Raw genomic sequence first — 18,719 nt, forward strand, 5'->3', positions numbered from 1 at the left:
TCTTTCCTGTAGGCCCCCTTTAAGTACTGGAAAAAAAGCAGGCTTTTTAAATAATGGACTTTCCAAGTTTATGAAGATTCCTCTAGGTTCAATGGAAGAAATAAGGGAATGGTTGCCTCATTTCTTTCAGGAAGTGAGTAACTTCAGCCAGATGCTGGCAACTCAAATGCATCAAACATTCCTAATTTCCCATCGACTACATCACATCTGAAACTTCTGAATGGCCTTTGGAAGCGCAGTCTTTTCAATAAGAAATCACCTCACCATCCACAAACCTGAGACAGCTTAATGTTATAAACCTTACACAAACATCTACTGAACACCCAGTATAGTGCAGAAATATCCACAGGATACTGCAGAAAGACTACTAAGGATCATACTTGAGCTAGGAAAACAAACAGTCAGAAATTTTCTTATTACTCCCCTATTATTGTCTAAAACATCAGGTTTCTTCTGTACTTGTAGGAGACTAGAATGAAAGCCTATTTGTATATCTATTCTGTACTCTATTACACTATTTCTAGATTACAAAAAGGGTGATTGAAAGAATCCATTAAAGACTGGTTTGCATAATAACCTGTTCATGTTACTCCAGTACAGCTGCCTCTCTTTCCTTAATCTGAAAGACATTATAGTTATTTTCCACCTCCTGGCATCTCCTTCTCAGACTCAGCTCTTGGTCCATGATTGTTATTGGATGATGTGGATATCTTGGCTAAGGCTGTGTGTCACTGCTCCATGATAGTGATATCATGTAGTTGCTAAAAAGTCTGGTTTTGATCTATCAAAAAACGTGCCACAACAGCAATACACAAAGAAATTTTGGAATTTGGAACGCATTCAGAATACAAGACAGGAAAAACACACTTTCTGAAATATTAATGCTACCTGTAGTCGTCATGAATTACTATTAAAGAAACTTGAAAAAAATCAATATTGGAGTCTGCTATTCTTGTCTTAATGTCTCTGGGAATCACTCTTTAATACTTTTGAGAGAGAAAATCCCCTTATCTCCTCTTCACATAATCTAACAAAGCAGTACCTGTAAATGCAGAATAGATACTTCATATTAAAAAAAGTAAAGAGGTTGCATAAGTTTTTGTCAAGACAAAGTAAGATGCAAATTAGATGCAAACTCCAGACAAAATTAGATGCAAAAAGATTTTCAGAAACATTATAAATTGAAGAGAATTAAAAATAGTGAAAGCATTACTCACCCAGCAATTATGAAAATAATTATATGCAGACTAAAAACATATCTAAAAATATGTCCGATGTGAGATTTTGTCCTGGGATAGTGAAGAGTGAAGAGAAGAAAAGTCAATGAAGGAGCATCTCCCTACTTCATCTTAGTGAAAACCTATACAGTAAATTCAATTTTATTTATAGTTCCATAGAAATTACTTTTGTCAATTAAAGTTTCACATTGAAGGCTGGATCTCTCAGTTGGGACTTACTGTTGATACAGGAGGGGCTTTTTTTTTTTTTTGTCAATACAGCTTTTCACTAGGGTCATGGATCTATTCTACTAGTGGATAATTCTGTAACTGCGGTGTCTTTACTCTAAACCACCACCTCTGTTCAGCAAAGAATTTTCCCTTTCAAGTTCAACTCTTGTTTAAATTTTATGTTTCCATCTCAACATTTTTTCCACTCCCTTCCCTCCCAACCTACCAATTTGAACAAACACTTTGACAGATGACTAAACATTTTGATGTAATTTTGACTAAACACTTTGACAAATAATCTAGTACACATATAGCAAAACAATTTCTCATAATTTTTTATTTATTTTATTCAAAGTTCTTCCAATTCACCCTATTGTTTAATTATTGTGGAGGGAGAGAAGAAAAAGCTGCAATACTCAACCAGCATGGAAATAAGACTGTTCTGAAAAATTCAAAAAGTGAGGAGTTTGGGAAGACAAAAGCATAAAAAAAATGAAGAAACAAAATTTTAGTCCTCCCCAGCAAACCACAAGGATGGAGTCTTGTGAGAGTAAGGAAGACAGACTATCATGTACATGTCTTCTTTCAAGTGTGGCACAGACTAGCCTATAAGCACCATGAAAGTTTTGAAAATGTGGTTTGCAACAAAAAATTAATTACAGCTTTATTAATGATTTCCACATACTAGAACAGCAAAAGACCATTATTGTATTGCTGGAAAGTCAAATTTTCAAACAGCACAATTTCTATATACGTATCATTTAGTCTTTAATAATATGCTTTCTTGTATTTCTTCTATTTTCAATGAAGCTATATCAAGATGTACAAATATGTACAAAGAGATGAAGTTTCATCTCTGGGCCATTCCTGCTTCATCATTTTTTGCGGCCTTTCATTTATGGTTGGGGTGGGTTTTTTTATGATATAAAAGATATATAAGGAATGAGACAAAGAATTGAAAGGAAGTATCAAAGACAACTGAATCTTGTCCTGCAGAACTGAAATTTAGTCCTTTCTGATACCAAGTTCCTACACAATACAGGGGGAGTAATTTTAAACCAGACTGTTCGCATGAACATTAATGACGCATTCTTTATATCTTGAATGCAGGAGTTGAAACTCTGTTGTACAAGTTGAAGTATGAAAACTTGCAGTGGAAGCTACAACAGTATTTAAATACAAAGCCCAACTAGACAAAAGCCCTCTACAGTCACTGTAAGAGTAACGTGGCAACAGGGTGGCACCACATAGCTGCGTAGCTGTGCATCCCCTCTGTACCAAATCATGCTGGACTGCACATAAGTAAAGGCAAACATCCACGCCTGCTGCAGGGTGTTCATTTCACACCAGGTTCAAGAGCACTTTGTAGATGCAATTGGTTGGCCAAGAATCCAGGTGGTATGCAAGGGTAAGGCCCCAGAGGAAGGCAAACACTACAATGCTGGAAACCCGAGTTATTAAGCAATGCTTCAAGACACAAAGAAAGAATACAAACTAAATTAATAACCCTGGAACAACCAAACCTCATATACTGCATACCAAGACAGTCAAAGTGTCTGTCACACACTCTTAGAGTTCAGACAAAATAACAGTACTAATATTCATTTTAACACGTCTACCAACAAAAAAAGCTAAGAAGCTGCACAGTGATTCAAGTACATTTCTTCAGTATCCTATGGTTTGAACATTACAAAGTGTTTCGTAATTCTTCTTGGAGACACTAGAACATAGGTAGGATGTTTAAGTGTGATAAGAAGCTCTTTATATATCAGTATATGCCTTAAACCTGAGAAATATTATGCTGCAGAATCTTTTTTTTCCATATAGCTGCCTATTTGACTGCCCAACTAGTTTTTCTACAATTGTAATTAAGCTGTTTTATCTTAACAAAATTGCAAATTCACTGCAAAATCATCTTTAAGATTATCCATGGTTATCTACCTAATTTCTAAAAGGGACAAAAAAAAGATATCAGTCTTTTTCTTGACAGTACTAGAGGCTAGCTGACAGTTTAAGGCTTCACAGGATAAATAAGAGAATTCCACAGATCAGGATGTTGTTTGGGAAAAACTTCAGAAAAAGTGGTAAATATTGAAAGGGAATCCTTTCCTTGTCCTTATATAAAATTAATAACAACTTTGCCATTATACATATTTAATGGACAAGATAGTTTCCCTTAATTTTTAAGCATCAAATAAGAGCTTTCAGAAAATGTAATATTTACTTTTACACAGAAGCAGCAACAGAAGGCCTCAGAATTACAGCCCCACCCTTCTAAATTCTAAGAAGAATTAACATGAGGTCATTTTGAAATAAGAAACATTTTTCAAAAATGTTAGAAAAGAGGAAGAGATACAGAATTTGACTTGTCTTTTTAGAATACAGTACGTATCGAATAGCACAGGACTGGCAAGCAGACCTTAAGCAATGCAGGGTTAGAACTAAGTTCTTCATCCAGATCTCTATAGTCCAGTTGTTATTGCTTCCATCTTGGTACAGAACAGGATTTAAAAACAAACACAAACAAGGAACCCAAACAAACTGAACATTATGTCTCATATATGCACATACAGGCAAATATTCCAAAATTATGTTCAGATAACTTCACATTCATCCCAGTTCTTGTTCTTCATATTAAGCCTGATCAATCTAATTTTAAGAATACAGGAAATTAAAAATTCTAAGAATTGTCATCTGTGTCAGTCCATCTTGTATAATGTTTCATCTTCAATGGCCAGTAGAAGATAATCTAGCACAGAGATCACACATCCTGGGTAAAATACCATCCAAAACACTGTATTCCAACTAACTGATTGTAACTTGTTTTTCTATAACTCAGAGTAAGATATGTCAACCTGCAATGTTTCATGAACACAATTCATAAGGTGCAAAACACACAAAACAACATAATTCAGTCAGGTTAACTGAAAAATCAATAAAACATATAGAATCATGTACCATGTACCAGTAGTCTGGTAGATGTACAAAATAAATATAGCAATTAAGTGCATTATTTTGAAAGCTTAGCAGAAGGAAATTTAGCTAAATAACCTAGGTTTTGAGGCAATATGCTAAAAACAGTCTGACTAGAAGTTACATCATCCTACTCATCCCTACCAGTATTTTAGCCAATATGCCATCATCACTTGATTCCATGGTAACCACCGCTTTGTCTGTTTCAATTTCACACAGTGCATCTCCAGCAGTCACTGTTTCACCTGCAAAACATAGCAGAGCTTAAGAACACTTAGCCTAAACTTCCTTTCAGATCTATCTAACGGTAGAAGACATTTATACATATAATACAGCCATTTTACAGTCTTTAATACATTCTACAGCTAGTTGATCCATCATCATTTATCATATTGTATCTTTCATTTCCAAATAAAACACTAAGATTCAGAGACACAAACTGCTGTAAGCAGAACATCAACATGTTCCAAAGACTGATGTTTACAGTTAGTTTTCCAAGAGGAAGTACACACGCAATGATGTTTATTTCCAGAACAGCATTCCTCAGTAACACTGCCATGAATAAAATCTTGAGCCTTCCATATTTATTGCTAGCCGTAAGTCAAAGCAAGCTATTTAAAACTAATTTTTTAAGACAATGGCCACAGGCAACATCATCTTTAACTAAGTACCACAGTTCTCTAGTTTGTATCTACACTATTAAAGATAGTCAAATAAAAACCTCAGGCACTTTAATCACTTTGAAAAGCGTGCCTGCAAGTTTGTTTCCTCAATCTCCTATACAGTTAAAAAGAGTCTTCTAGGAAAATACTTACTTTGTGAAACAAAAAGATGCACAAGTGTTTGAAATTGTTTTCGCTACATTACACAAATCCATGATTAATTTTGAAGTATACTCTTCCTCTGCTTTTGAAGAATATCTGTATCTGCTAGCACCCAATAAAGATATTATGGGTCTGGATTTTTTCAAAAGATCAATACTGACTAGATGGCCAACATTAAAATTGAAGTTACATTGAAAAACTTCGAGGTAGTTGAATGTTTTGGCCTCCAGCAAAATATGATACCCTTTTCCTTATAGAGCGCTGAAAAACAGGGACAATACATACAAGCTTAACACATGACTACAATTTTTATATAAAGTAAAATTTTAATACTTCCCCAGTACCAGAAATGCTGCAACAGTATTATCTGTATAAGCATTTAATTCTTGATATCACACTCTGTTGTACTTCAGCATCAGAATAAACCTAGTGCAGGTTACCACCTGTATTGAGGTAAGAGATAAAACACTTTCTTTTTTCTTTTTTGTTAAATAATTACTTCCTGTTTCAGGACTACCTGAACTGAAGGCAAAAATTAAGTGTTGTGTGATCCTTGTGATCTCTGTAGTAGTAAACAATGGAAACATTCAAAGCTCGGGCACTTATATAGTCTTTTAAAGTCATAAATGTTCCTATTACCACTCTTTGCAAATCAAATCCAAGTTCACAGAGCACAGAGACAAGTCCCTGGAGGTGATGTCTCAGAAGGCAGCAGTTACACCGCGTGAAGAAACTGCTAGCACTGTTGGCTATTCTGTTTCCTGCCCACAATAACAAGAGGATTTCAGTCTCCTGGGCTATCAGTCTATCATCTTTCATCAACATTAAATTCATACATAATACATATATGTATTTAGAAACACAGTTTTATTTTTATGAGAACAACTTTTTTATCGACAGGAATCAACATGAAACTGCATTAACAGTGAGAAAGAAATAGTGAAGCTGTCAATTAAATTCAGCTTTTTTCTTTCTGCAGTACTGAAATCATCTGTCCATCCTGTGAAACCGTAAAATGGAAACATTTGATATTTATATAAAGAGCAGAAAACCTATCAAAACAGTATTCTACTGAACCCTGCTGGTTGTACAATGGAAAAAACATTTCATAGGCAACCATCAGCTTTCTTCTGTCAATTATTTTAAAATATTTATTTTCTTGGATATTTGATTATGAAAAATTTATATTCAGTAATGCCACTACATTTACATGGCCAGATCACTGGAGGATTACGCAGTTATGAGCATCCCTTGCAGATAGGAATATAAGCATTAAATCACTTTGCTTTTTTCTTCAAAAGTTATCTTCACTTTTTTTAATGTTGTCATTACGTTTATTTTCCGGACTGCCAGAGGGGAAAAAAAAAAATTAGGAATTAATTATGGTCACAGATGTGCCAAATAATATACTATATTCAGTCTTGGTCTTGTCTCTAAATAGAAATTAGAGCAATAAAAGTCCTAAAATAGTTTTCTCGCAAAGGCCAACCATCAATTACAATTTCATTTTCATTTAATTAAAATAGGTGTGGAGCTTTTTCTTCCTTTTGTGATGGGGTGGAAGTGTAGTGGAAAGACTGACAAAAACCATTGTATAGCTGTTGTGTCCTAAGACCTTTTTGTGAAAAAAAAAAACCTGATTCATTCATGTTGCGGAGCAAATCCTATTGTGCTCTCTTCTTTGCTTTCTCGTACAATTTTGAATGCTATATTTATTGTGAAACAGACTACTGTTGATTTTTACTGTGTTACAGTTGTTACCAAAGATAGGTCTCTGTTTTGTTTATAACCATATGCTAATTAAAATGTTGTTTGTTTCCTACTAACCTCCTTACTCTGTGAGAAAATAGCTAATTACTGACATTACTGTGTGAGAAAATAGTTAGTCACTGAGATGGTGTTACAGATAGTGATAATGAGGAGACAGCCAGAAGCAGCTAATCACCAAGGATGGGATAACAAGAAGTAGTTAATCACTTCAAGGTTCTTTTATGGGTCAAGTATGTACTCCTATACCAATTTGGATAGAGCTGTGGCTACTTCAAGGAACATCCTTAGCATCCTCAAGAAGTTGGCAAACTTACACTAAACTTTTACTGTCCTGAGATGTCTCAATATCTTAAAAGGATAATGTGAGGAAGGGTCTCCTTCCACAAATGACCACTGAGAAGCTCACACTCATGCAGAATTGTTTTGCTGATGCAGCAAAATTTAATATGTGTGTGCAAAAAGGCTATTCAGTCATCCAAATGAATATGTAAGCCTAGGTGGAGTTATGTATCAGGTCGGTGGAATTATGAGAATCTTTTGCGTATAAGTAATGGGTCAGTATCCCCGGTGAGGTGTGCTCGATTTGTGGGTTGTCCCCCTAGCACCCGACATCAAATAAAGCAATATCTCCTCTCTAAACTACTTTTGGTTTGGGGAGCTTTTATTTCAGGTAACACAGTTATTGATAACTAATACATAGAAAAAGGACTTTGGATCTTTCTCTCTTCATAATCTTGGACTTGACTAACTGAAGCTTCAAGTTTCAAGAGCATTGGTGCAATTACTTTCTACAGACATAGACTGACATATTGTTCCTAGAAAATTCTGCAAAAATTCTTACCAGAAGTTTTACAGGCAGAAGGTCGTCTCCACTACTGGAGCAACAAGTTGCCTTCTGGCCAGAAGAAGAACAGAAGCAAAGAACTCCAGCAACACAATGATGGAGGCTTTATCAACACTTAGACAGTAAGCCAAAGGAAATGGCTTATCTAGGCAGAACAGTCAAAACACACGTTTAGCTCACCAAATTCTGTCTGTCGAAGACAGTATGCTTTAAGAGATTTTCTTTTCTCCAAACATGTTCATCTCTTCAGAAAATGTCTGAGAACAAGATACGTTCCTACAGTCATCTAAAACCATGCAACACATCCTATACCAATGGACAACTGCTACCTAGAATCCAAAACTACAGTCCAAATCCAGTTTTAATACTAAATTGGAGAGGGGAAAGGGTAGGAGGAGAGCAGAGAAAGGTCTCCTGACACAACAGGGACTGCTAATTCTTCTGCAGATTATTTTTCATTTACATACAACCTATGTGAAGACAAAACATGCACTCAGACTATTTATCTAGCTGCTCCAAAATACTTTAACAGAAGTACATTACTTTTCAGTTGTCAGAGCACAGAGAACCTAAGATAACTAAGGCTATTACGGCTTTTTTTGGAGAAGCAGTTTAGCTTTTGTTTTGGGGGTTTGTGGGTTTTTTTTTTGAAAGAGATTTCCCCATTTGGAATTTGGGTTATGAAAGTAATTTACATTTTTCTATCGGCTTTAATTGTGGACTACAATGTAGATATTAAAAAACTAAGCCCTGAATAGCAACTATAAAAATACCACCTCTTTCATATTATTTCGTAACACAGCGAATAATGACACAGAGACTCTCCCCAAGTCAAAGGCCCTCAGACTTCCAACATTACAGATATACATGACAACACTGGGAATTAAGAACAACACACACACACTTACACCTTGGAACATCCTAGTGGAAATTCTCCAAAAATATGAGCAATGCAGCCATTTGGAAGACAACTACAGGAAAAATGTTTCAAGAATCAACAGTTTCAAAGCGGGTATTGTTTGAGACGACAGCATCCACATACCAAACATTTTGCTTCAAAATACTAAGGTACAACCAGAAAGAATGATCTTATTCTTACAGAATAGATTTATATAGCTGAAGAATTACAACAATTGTGTGCACAGAAAATGCTATCTTACCTTCCTTTTTTAACCATTTCACAATGTTTCCTTGTTCCATTGTAGGAGAAAGTGCAGGCATGAGAACTTTAATACCAGGTGTACCTGTAAAACAAGCACATGATTATCTAGACTAAATACTTTTTGAGTATAATTATTTTTTCAGTTAACTGCTTAACACAAATGAAACTTAAAGTGCATAAATCTGAAAGACAGCTGAACAAAGATTCACTGTGATGATTTTTTTTAAGCTTACAACCAAGCATGCACTCCCAAGAGCACGAAGGAAAACAAGGCACTAGCTATAGAACCTGCATGTTAAACAGAAAACACCACTAGCACTCGCTAGATACTCGCACTGCTTCAGCTTTGATTCAATTGATTTTTAATGGAAACTTTCTCCACGACCAAATATTGGTGCATTCTTTAAAAAATACAAACTAGTATTTCAAGTACCCCTCAGTTCAGCCTGACCTACTGAACAATCCTTCGGTGCATGCAAGTGAAACAGGGTTTTATCATTTTTGTCCAACAGGAATGTAAACAGAAAAAAAATCTGCAACTTGCTTAGATCTCCAACTACTCACAAGCTATTGTGTGGAGAATGAAAAAGCAGCTAAAAAAAAACATTTGAGAAAAAAAATCAGCAGCCAGCATGAAGCTGTGATTTATTTTTTTTAATTCCCCCTCACCCCTGAAATGCCATAAATTTCAAAGCTGAGCCAGCTAATATCCCCTGCCTCTTGTGAATCAGGGGCATGTATACTAAATCAAATCACATTTCCATTTTGGGGGGCTTTCCACACATGGCCCTGCATATGCTTAATTCTGCCCCTGTCAGGGTTCTTTGAGCAAAACCCTGGTTAAAATGCTGTGCCACAGCCTCCGATTTACTCCAAGACACAACTGAATGAGACGAGTCTCAAAGACTTGTCCTCTTATTTACTGCTTGCTTGGTAGGAAAGGAAGTCTGAATGTAAGACTTGTCAGCAAGCCCAGAGGAAAGAACACACACACAGACAGGCATGCACATGTATCTCAGCCCTTGAGACAGGCCAGAACTGCTGCAATAACGAGAAATTGGGTAAGAGGTATTGATACGTTCCCTGCTGATGAACCACGATGTGATACAAAGGATAGTATACCTCCACCCACAAATTCCTCGGTAGTATTTACCATAGTTTTTCTTCCTAGTTATGCGGTATGTCAGCAGTATGATTATGAATGTATGACCAGAGTACCAGCCAGGCAGGCATCTTGTCTTCTGCCTTAGAGCACTTACCCATCCTCAGGCTTCTAGTCACGGGCGTGTAAGTGTGAGGACAGACTGGAGTGTAATTGTGCTGAACGTATCTAGCCCACTGCTAGAATCCTTTCCAACTCTTGACCTAGAGCTATATAAGCTAGATACTTAAATATTTTGATTATGACCTCAGTCTTAATGCTGAACTTCAATATTAAGAGCACACCAAGGCCAAGCATATAATCTCATTTCCCCAAAGTACAAAAATTTAAAAAAAAAAAAAAGAGAGAGAGAGAATTCAGAGTCCTGAATTGCTAGACAGGAAGTTTCATTGGTCTTACCAAAACCCACCACAAACACTGTCTCTTCCTTTCTCCTCTCCTCCTGCTCTTTGCTGTGGAATTTTTTCCAGATGACAGGTTAAAGCATATCTTTAAAATTAATAAAGGTCCCCTGACCCTAGTACTCGAGATACTGATGATCTACCTCTTTCACAATGTTTATTTATCCTTTCTGCTAGGAAACTATATGTATTTTGCAGACTAAAATTGCCTAATCTCAAGTTTCAGTGATTGGATCTTACGCCTGTTAAAAAGCTTGAAAGATTTCTCATTATAGAGATCTTTCACATGGGTAAGTGTCTATACATAGAGAGCAGGTAAATTCTTAGCCAAATAAAAAGATATGAAGAGTCCAATGTATTTAAACAACACAACACCACAACCTCTCCGGCCCTGTAACACCACATACTAGACACAGCGAGGCAGCAAATCACTTCAGTCTGCCAACTTAGTAAACCCATACACAGACAGAAGTGGCCCTGCACAGCAGCAAGCTGTATGCTATGTGAGATTCTTCTGAGGACAGGGCTCATGATACAGCACATTCCTTGGTTTCAGAGCGCACTACCTCTCTTGTCATTTGACCCAGTATACCAAAGTAGTATTCTGACATACAGCTTGTAATAGAAGAGATACGAGAATGCTTCTCGTTACTCCTTACTTCCAAGTTCTAAGAGTTCCCATGATTAAGATCTCAGAGAAGACAAAAAAGAAGTGAAACTTCAATTAATATACAATGATTTAAGGTAATTAAAAGTGCCCACCCATGTCCTGTATATTCATTAATGTTAATACATCCAATAAATCTGACCTTGTCTTTCACATTGCTACAGAATTACGAAAGAATAAACCATTACACTTGTAAAAGAATGTAGGTATTCAACCATAAATATTTCAGAGGTTCAGTAGAGTTAAAAACTTTACATAGCTCTTCAATTGTTTCTATTATTTCCATTATTATTTAATCTCTATCCCCACACCTCTCTAGCGGATGAGCCACAAGGCAGGGACTGAGGGAGCAAAGTCCTTACCACTGTAAGAGAAGATCAGGCTCAAGACCACCTAAGGAACCTGAACGCACACAAGTCTGTGGGACCCAATGAGACGCATCCCAGAGTCCTGAAGGAACTGGCTGATGTAGTTGCCAAGCCATTCTTTACACATTTGAAAAGTCACAGCAGTCAGGTGAAGTCAGTGGTGACTGGTAGAAGGGAAACACTGCACCCATTTTTAAAAAGGGTAGAAAGGAGCCCCTGGGAACTACCAACCTGTCAGCCTCACCACTGTGCCTGGGAAGATCATAGAACAGATCCTCCTTGAAGCTATGCTAAGGCACAGGGAGGACAGGGAGGTGATTTGAGACAGCCAGCATGGCTTCAACAGGGGCAAGTCCTGCCGGACCAACCTAGTGGCCTTCTATGACAAGGGAAGATCTGCAGATATCATCTATCTGGACTTCTCTAAGGCCTTTGACATGGTCCCTCACAACATCCTTCACCCTACGTTGGAGAGAGACGGATTTGATGGGTAGACTGTTTGGTGGAGGAGGAATTGGCTGGATGGTCACATCCAGAGAGTGGTGGTCAACAGCTCAATATAGAGATGGACATCAGTGAGAAGCGGTGTCACTCAGGGGTCCCTATTGGGACTGGTACTGCCTTCATCAGTGATGTAGACAGTGGGATCGAGTGCACCCTCAGCAAGTTTGCAGACAACACCAAGCTGAGTGGTGTGGTTGACATGCCTGAGGGACAAGATGCCATCCAGAGGCACCTGGACAAGCTTGAGAAGTGGGCCCATGTGAACCTCGTTAGGCTCAGCAAGGCCAAGTGCAAGGTCCTGCACGTGGGTCAGGGCAAGCCCTGGTATCAGTACAGGCTGGGGGATGAAGGTATTGAGAGTAGCCCTGAGGAGAAGGACCTGGGTGGATGAGATGTTGGACATGAGCCAGCAATGTGCATTCGCAGCCCAGAAGACCAGCTGTATCCTGGGCTGCACCAAGAGGAGCATAGACAGCAGGTCCAGGGAGGTGATTCTGGCCCTCTGCTCAGCTCTGGTGAGACCCCATGTGGAGTACCGCATTCAGCTCTGGAGCCCTCAGCCCAGGAAGGACATGGACCTGTTGGAGCAGTTCCTGAGAAGGGCCACAAATACGAGGAGAGGGACCTGTGTGGACAGGCTGAGAGAGTTGGGGTTGTTCAGCCTGGAGAAGAGGCAGCTCCCAGGAAAACTTATGGTGGCCTTTCAGTACTTACAGGGGGCCTACAGGAAAGATGGGAACAGACGTTTTTATAGTATCTATAGTGACAAGATAAGGACTAATGGTTTTAAACTAAAAGAGGGTAGATTCATGCTAGATATAAGGAAGAAATTTTTTACAGTGAGGGTGGTGAGACACTGGAATAGGTTGCCCAGAGAGATGGTGGATGCCCCATCCCTGGAAACATTCAATGTCAGGTTGGATGGTGCTCTGAGCAACCTGATCTAGTTGAAGATGTCCCTGCTCATTGCAGGGGTGGTTGGACAAGATGACCTTTAAAGGTCCCTTCCAACCCAAAACATTCCATGATTTGTTTAAAAACATGTACTGGAAACATTGTAGCAAGCCTCCAATAACCTCAGCAGCCATCAATGATCTTGACACTTTAAAATGTACCAAGAGCAGAGAGCAAATTACGTATTCCTTCAAGTCCCCAGGACAACACCACAATCAGGGTCATGCTCCCCAGAACACTTCAACTGTGGAAGCGAGCCCAGTGTATGCTTAGTTCATGTTCCCAGAAAACTGCATGAGCAAATATACATATTTGTCTCAGCCTTCTATTCCCAGGTTAATTTTCCTTTTCCAAATCAGTCCGAGAAATTAATATATTCTTTCCATATTTAGAAATGTATCCAGACAGTGTTCCTCATCCCACTGGCAATTCCCATTTGAATCACCTCCAAAGACTTTCTTTTAAAAATTTCTTCTTGCAACCTCTCACCTTGAACCAATACACACATTCTGAACATAGTTCATTTTTCTATGTTATTCTGTGAATGTGTATCTCTCTTCATTTTCCAAATCATGCTTTGTCTATGATAATTTTTCAAGTACCACAAATTAAAGCATGGGTTCAGTCTTCTTTACTCTATATGTTTACTGAAAAAAAAAAATTTACAGCAAGTAGAAAAATAATACATTACAGGATGCAAAGAAGCATTCTCCATTTAATTTGTCTAACTTGACAGTCAGCTTTGACAATCAAAACATGATTTTGAAGTCATATCCCACAAATATCTAGGACTATATAAAATTAGTGAGTCTAGGACTATCTAGAACTAGTGAATATACTTCATTGAAAAAAGTGAAAGCATTCCACGTTTCTAATGAGGAAAAAAAATTAATGTTTAAACACAGTGGTTCACATGTTTCACTTCAGTAAAGAGTCTCTTGAACCATTTCCCAGAATATGTTCCATACTTTGGCATAAATACAAAATCGATCAACACATTTGTGCCACTACGAGCAACCAACACAAAACATACAGTCCATTCTGGTCCTTTGATCAAGTTTGGAGAGAAGATCCAGCAGCAAGTACACATGAAGTGTGTTTAAAAAAAAAAAAAAAAAAAAACAAACCAAAAAAACCACAAAAACACACACCCCAAAAAAACACCCTCCAAAACAACCAACACACACACCCACAAAACCCACCACAGGATACAAAGCAGAAGGAAGAATACAGAAATCAAGGCACACGCCAAATCCAAAAGAAACTGCCATTTTCTATACTACTGTGCCTCACTGCAAGAACGTTAACAGTAATTGAGAAGCAGCACTCAAACTGACCTTAGAAGGTATATGACTATACCTAATAGCCAATCCAGTAGGCTAACAGACTTCTCAGGCACTTAATGACTTAATGCTAAGTCACACTAAAACAAAACCACACCACACATAATCAACCCACTTGCCACTAGATAAAAACTCCTTCATTCTTCCCTAGCTTTCCACGAGGAACACAGAATATTTGACTTGTAAGGCCTAGGCAACTAATAAAGGCTTGTTAGGAACTTTGCTGCTACCTGAGAAAGACCAATATATCATATAGCTCAAAGGAAAATTATTTTTTGGAAAAACCCTACAGTGTTCTACTACTCCTATTTGGGAAGACATGGGGAGCCCAAGGGCTAGTCATCAGCTTCAGCAGGCAAGGGAATATGAACCCTCTTAATGAGATAACATTATCTCCGTATCACTGATGTAAATCCAAGTGCTAGCAGAATAGTTCACTCTGCAGCACACAGCAGAAGAGTAAACAATGTCCATCTTTCCATTTCTAGTTCCATGTTTTATGCTGTATATAGAGTATTAGAACTCAAATAGCGTTCTTTCCCTTCTTGACCTATGGAAACACTTCAGTGTAATTCTGTCCTCACAAATCTGTACATATATTTAGAAACTGTAAGAAAACTAAAGTTTGAAAACTATCCCTATGCTCCACTTTCTTTGAAGATGCTAAATACATGATCCTGAACTCTATCATTTCATGATCACTACAACTTAGGGTGCCCCCTACCTTAATGATCTCCACCAGTCCCTCTGTGTTTGTCAGTACCAGGTCCAGGAGTGCTCCTCGCCTTGTTGGCTCCTGCACCGCCTGTGTCAAAAAGTTATCATCCATGCACTGCAGGAGCCTCCTGGACTGTGCGTGCCTGGCTGTGTGGTCTTCCCAGCAGATATCATGCTGGGATGTGGGGAGTAATACATATTTTTAATCTATTTTATTGTTTGTGGTAATTACACCTGAATGTTGATTATTAAATAGCAACTTAGGTATATGGCATAAAGCTAGCATGAATTATTTAGAAAATTCATTACAAATTTCTAGTCAGCTGTAGCAAGCAAGTTGTTCAGAAAAAACACACGTAAAAACTGAATCAGCAGAGAGCTGAGAATCCCTACACTGGAAAACCACATGCAGGTTTGTCCATCGTCCCCCCCACCTCCTATACTCATCAGCAAAACTTCAGATCTATTTCTAGGCTGGTCTTGCTGATATATTGAAGAAAGAAAAATATTCCTGACACTCTCAGTAAATTTGTTGGGCAGAAGACTTGAAAAAACACAACACTAAGAAAAGTAATAAATTTTCTCAAGACATTTTAAAATTGAGCTATCTAGGGAAGAATGTTATCTTCAGAAATAATGTTGATTAACACGGACAGCCATGTCAGCAAAAAAAAGTAGACAAAGTATACCAACAGATTGCTTTACTTGTATTACTTTTCACAGAACTTCCTTTTTCTCACGACTTCTACGCAGCCTGATCTGAATCGTGCAGAATTATATAACAAAATTATAATAGTTACAGCAGCCATTACAGTAATGCACAAAAAAAGATTTCAGCAGACTTGTCAATGCTGTCGCACTGATTATAAAACTCAATTTCTAATTACTTTCAGCTGTCTGGAGGTCAGATGCAGTCAATAAGTTCATTGAAAAACTTCACAGAGAACACATTTACTAACATTACTTGGATGCTTTAAAATAATTTCACAGCTACAAAATCAAAGTGCTTTTTAAATAAGAAAAGCATTTCTTCTCTCTACAATGTATCAGAAATCTAATTTTGCAAGGCAGCACAACGATCGCATTTTGAATGGGGCCAATTCAGGCAAAAACTTTTAAGCCATGCCTCTTGTTCCACATTAACTTAATATCAATCCATGATACAACCAAAAGGAGCTGATCAGTCTTCTGCTCCAATTGCTCATGTTCACACTTTTATTCATACTACCAATAGTACTAATACTCATGCTGGTGCCCAGTTATCCAGATTGGGGAATGGATTTTGCTGGAAGTTAACCTGATCACAAAAACACAATTTCAGTCAAGTTAGCTTCCTGTTCTGGCTCATCATAGAGCAGTACAAACAAAATCAACACCCAAAATGGGCAGTGGGAACTAGGACAGAATTTAAATTGAGTTAAAGCAACTATGAAACTACAATACAAATGCTTATGCAAAGGAAAGGAAAAAAAAAATGAGGTGCAATTCAGCTCCATTTTCTCCACTCCAGTCTCACCAACCTATCCATCCTGTGTGCGTGCATTTAATGGTCATACATAGAGATGTCTGTGTTCAGAGAAGTTCAGTAGTGTTGCAATTAAGAGACTTTGTTCAGCAACACAAGAACAGTTGCAAAACAATGGTCTCCTTTCAAAGCTATTTTAGTCACTTTTCAGTTAATGATCATACACATCCAAAAACAGGCTTAAATGTGTCTCAAAAAAAAAAAAGTAATTTTACAATGAACAATTCCCTTCATCAAATAATATTTTCCCTTGTTAAATCAAGAAAAACCTAACTGTGCTAATAAAAGGAGCCATTGGATTCATATAGGTTAGTTGCACTGTACGGGCAGTCCTTACAAGCACTCTAGGAAGTAAATATCGTTGCTCTTTCATTATGTGTAAGGGAAAAGCTCTGACAATTTTCCAATACAGAGCTCATGTCCATAATATAATTTTGAGCCATGAACATATGAAACTTCTGAAGTCTCAGTCACCATCCATCAATTTTACTGCTATCAGCTGTGTTATTACATATCAATTATCTGAATAAAAAAGGAGAAAGACTTAGAAAAACTTCACATAAACAGTAGCTGCTATTTTAAAGAAAACCATCTGCATATCCAAAGAGAATTTGTTTCGGTGACACATTTTAAGAATCGAGTCTGGGCATGACACTTCTGTCTCCTTACTTCTCTTCCATTAAGAGATTCTATGCATGTTTAGGCTGTGTATCAAGCAGACTAAAGATCAGGGGTTTAAGAGAAGAGCAGACCATTAAACTTCTATAGTATCCTATTAACTACAATCTGAGAACCCCATTGAGAGCAAATTTTGTACTTAAACTTACTTAGCATAACACAGGTTCACTGCCTCTTTTGGACCTCCTTTGATATGGAAACAGCTACAGCATTGTCAAATCATAATCTCATAGGTTGATTTCTATGAAATCCAAACTCCATTTAAAAAAAAAAAAATTTCTCTTTCAGTACACTTACACCTAGGAAGCACTGAACTATTTTCAATTGTAAGCACTTTTTTTTCTTATCCACAGCATTTACATATTTGAAGGCCTAGTCTCCCATCAATCTGTTTTCCTCTTTAGACTCCAATTCCTTCATTTTTTTCTCAGTGACCACATTTCATAGACCTTTAATAATTATCAAGCCTCTCTCTCAATTATTTGCCATTAGCTACACCCTTCCTGATGTATTTCTGGAACTTCCGGAGACCAAACGGCACCCTACCAAACTAACCCATCTCCGCAGCCTCTCATCCACTTCCCAATCCGTCATTGCTACCCGGTTTCTCCTACTCAGTACATCAACGCTCCCTTTCGGCCCTGCCACCCACCTGGTTAACACCAGGCACTCGCACCTGCCCACCACCTTGCACAGCCTTTACTCCTCCCCAGTACCACCTACCCTCATCCCTTACTGAACGTCGCAGCTCCTCCGCAAGCACCTGCAGTAGGCCAACAGCACAGGGCCCCGACTAACAACAAAGGGCTGATCCAACCCATTACTCACCCCGTAGCGCTCTGGTCTCGTGCAAGCGCCCCCAGCCTCCTTGAGCAGGGAAAGACACGCCGGTGCCGAGAGCTGGCCGCCCCCTCAGCAGGAGCCTAGCCACCCCCTTGCCGCCGCAGCTCAACCGCAAGGAAGCTGCCATCTTGCTTCTCCTCTCTTCCCTGCCCTCCCCAGGACCGGGGCTGTCTCTCTCACTGCCTGAGCAGAAAAGAAAAAAAAAAAAAAAAAAAAAAAAAAGTGACGCGCAGCACGCGGCAGCCAAGCCTCCTTAGCGCCGAGAAGCAGCTTCACTAGTACCCCCTGCCCTGCCCTGCCGCCGACCACCTGCACCTGACACAGCGGCAAGCCCTCCTGCAGCACCACCCGTAGGCGCTCAGCCACTCGCCTGCTCGGGACTGACGGCCTCTATCGCCACAGATAGAAGCAAACACCTACCACGCACAGCCCCGCGCTCATCCTAGCCCTGCCTGCCCGCCCCCAGGGCGCGCCTGCATCTCCTCTCCAGCTGGCCCTTTCCTACCCTCCCGACCCGGTGAGTAGCAGAGGAGGGG

The 18,719-nt window shown here is 38.6% G+C and overlaps 1 protein-coding gene across 2 annotated transcripts in view; it reads right to left on the reverse strand.

The window, feature by feature from the left end:
* Positions 1-18,719, reverse strand: part of PDHX (pyruvate dehydrogenase complex component X) — a 59,914-nt gene that overhangs the window by 40,933 nt on the left and 262 nt on the right. The window contains exons 1-4 of one of the 2 annotated variants that reach the window (XM_063332330.1): positions 18,499-18,698; positions 18,169-18,366; positions 9,020-9,103; positions 4,566-4,666 (exon numbers count right to left, since the gene is read on the reverse strand). In XM_063332330.1, coding sequence (XP_063188400.1) covers positions 4,566-4,666; positions 9,020-9,103; positions 18,169-18,310 — 327 coding nt within the window. In that variant the 5' untranslated portion in view covers positions 18,311-18,366; positions 18,499-18,698. Of the gene's footprint in view, positions 1-4,565; positions 4,667-9,019; positions 9,104-18,168; positions 18,367-18,498; positions 18,699-18,719 lie in introns of those variants that run through there. The other variant, XM_063332329.1, reaches the window with a different exon arrangement.

This window comes from Chroicocephalus ridibundus, chromosome 4 (genome assembly GCF_963924245.1).
Source record: "Chroicocephalus ridibundus chromosome 4, bChrRid1.1, whole genome shotgun sequence".
Classification (NCBI taxonomy): domain Eukaryota; kingdom Metazoa; phylum Chordata; class Aves; order Charadriiformes; family Laridae; genus Chroicocephalus; species Chroicocephalus ridibundus.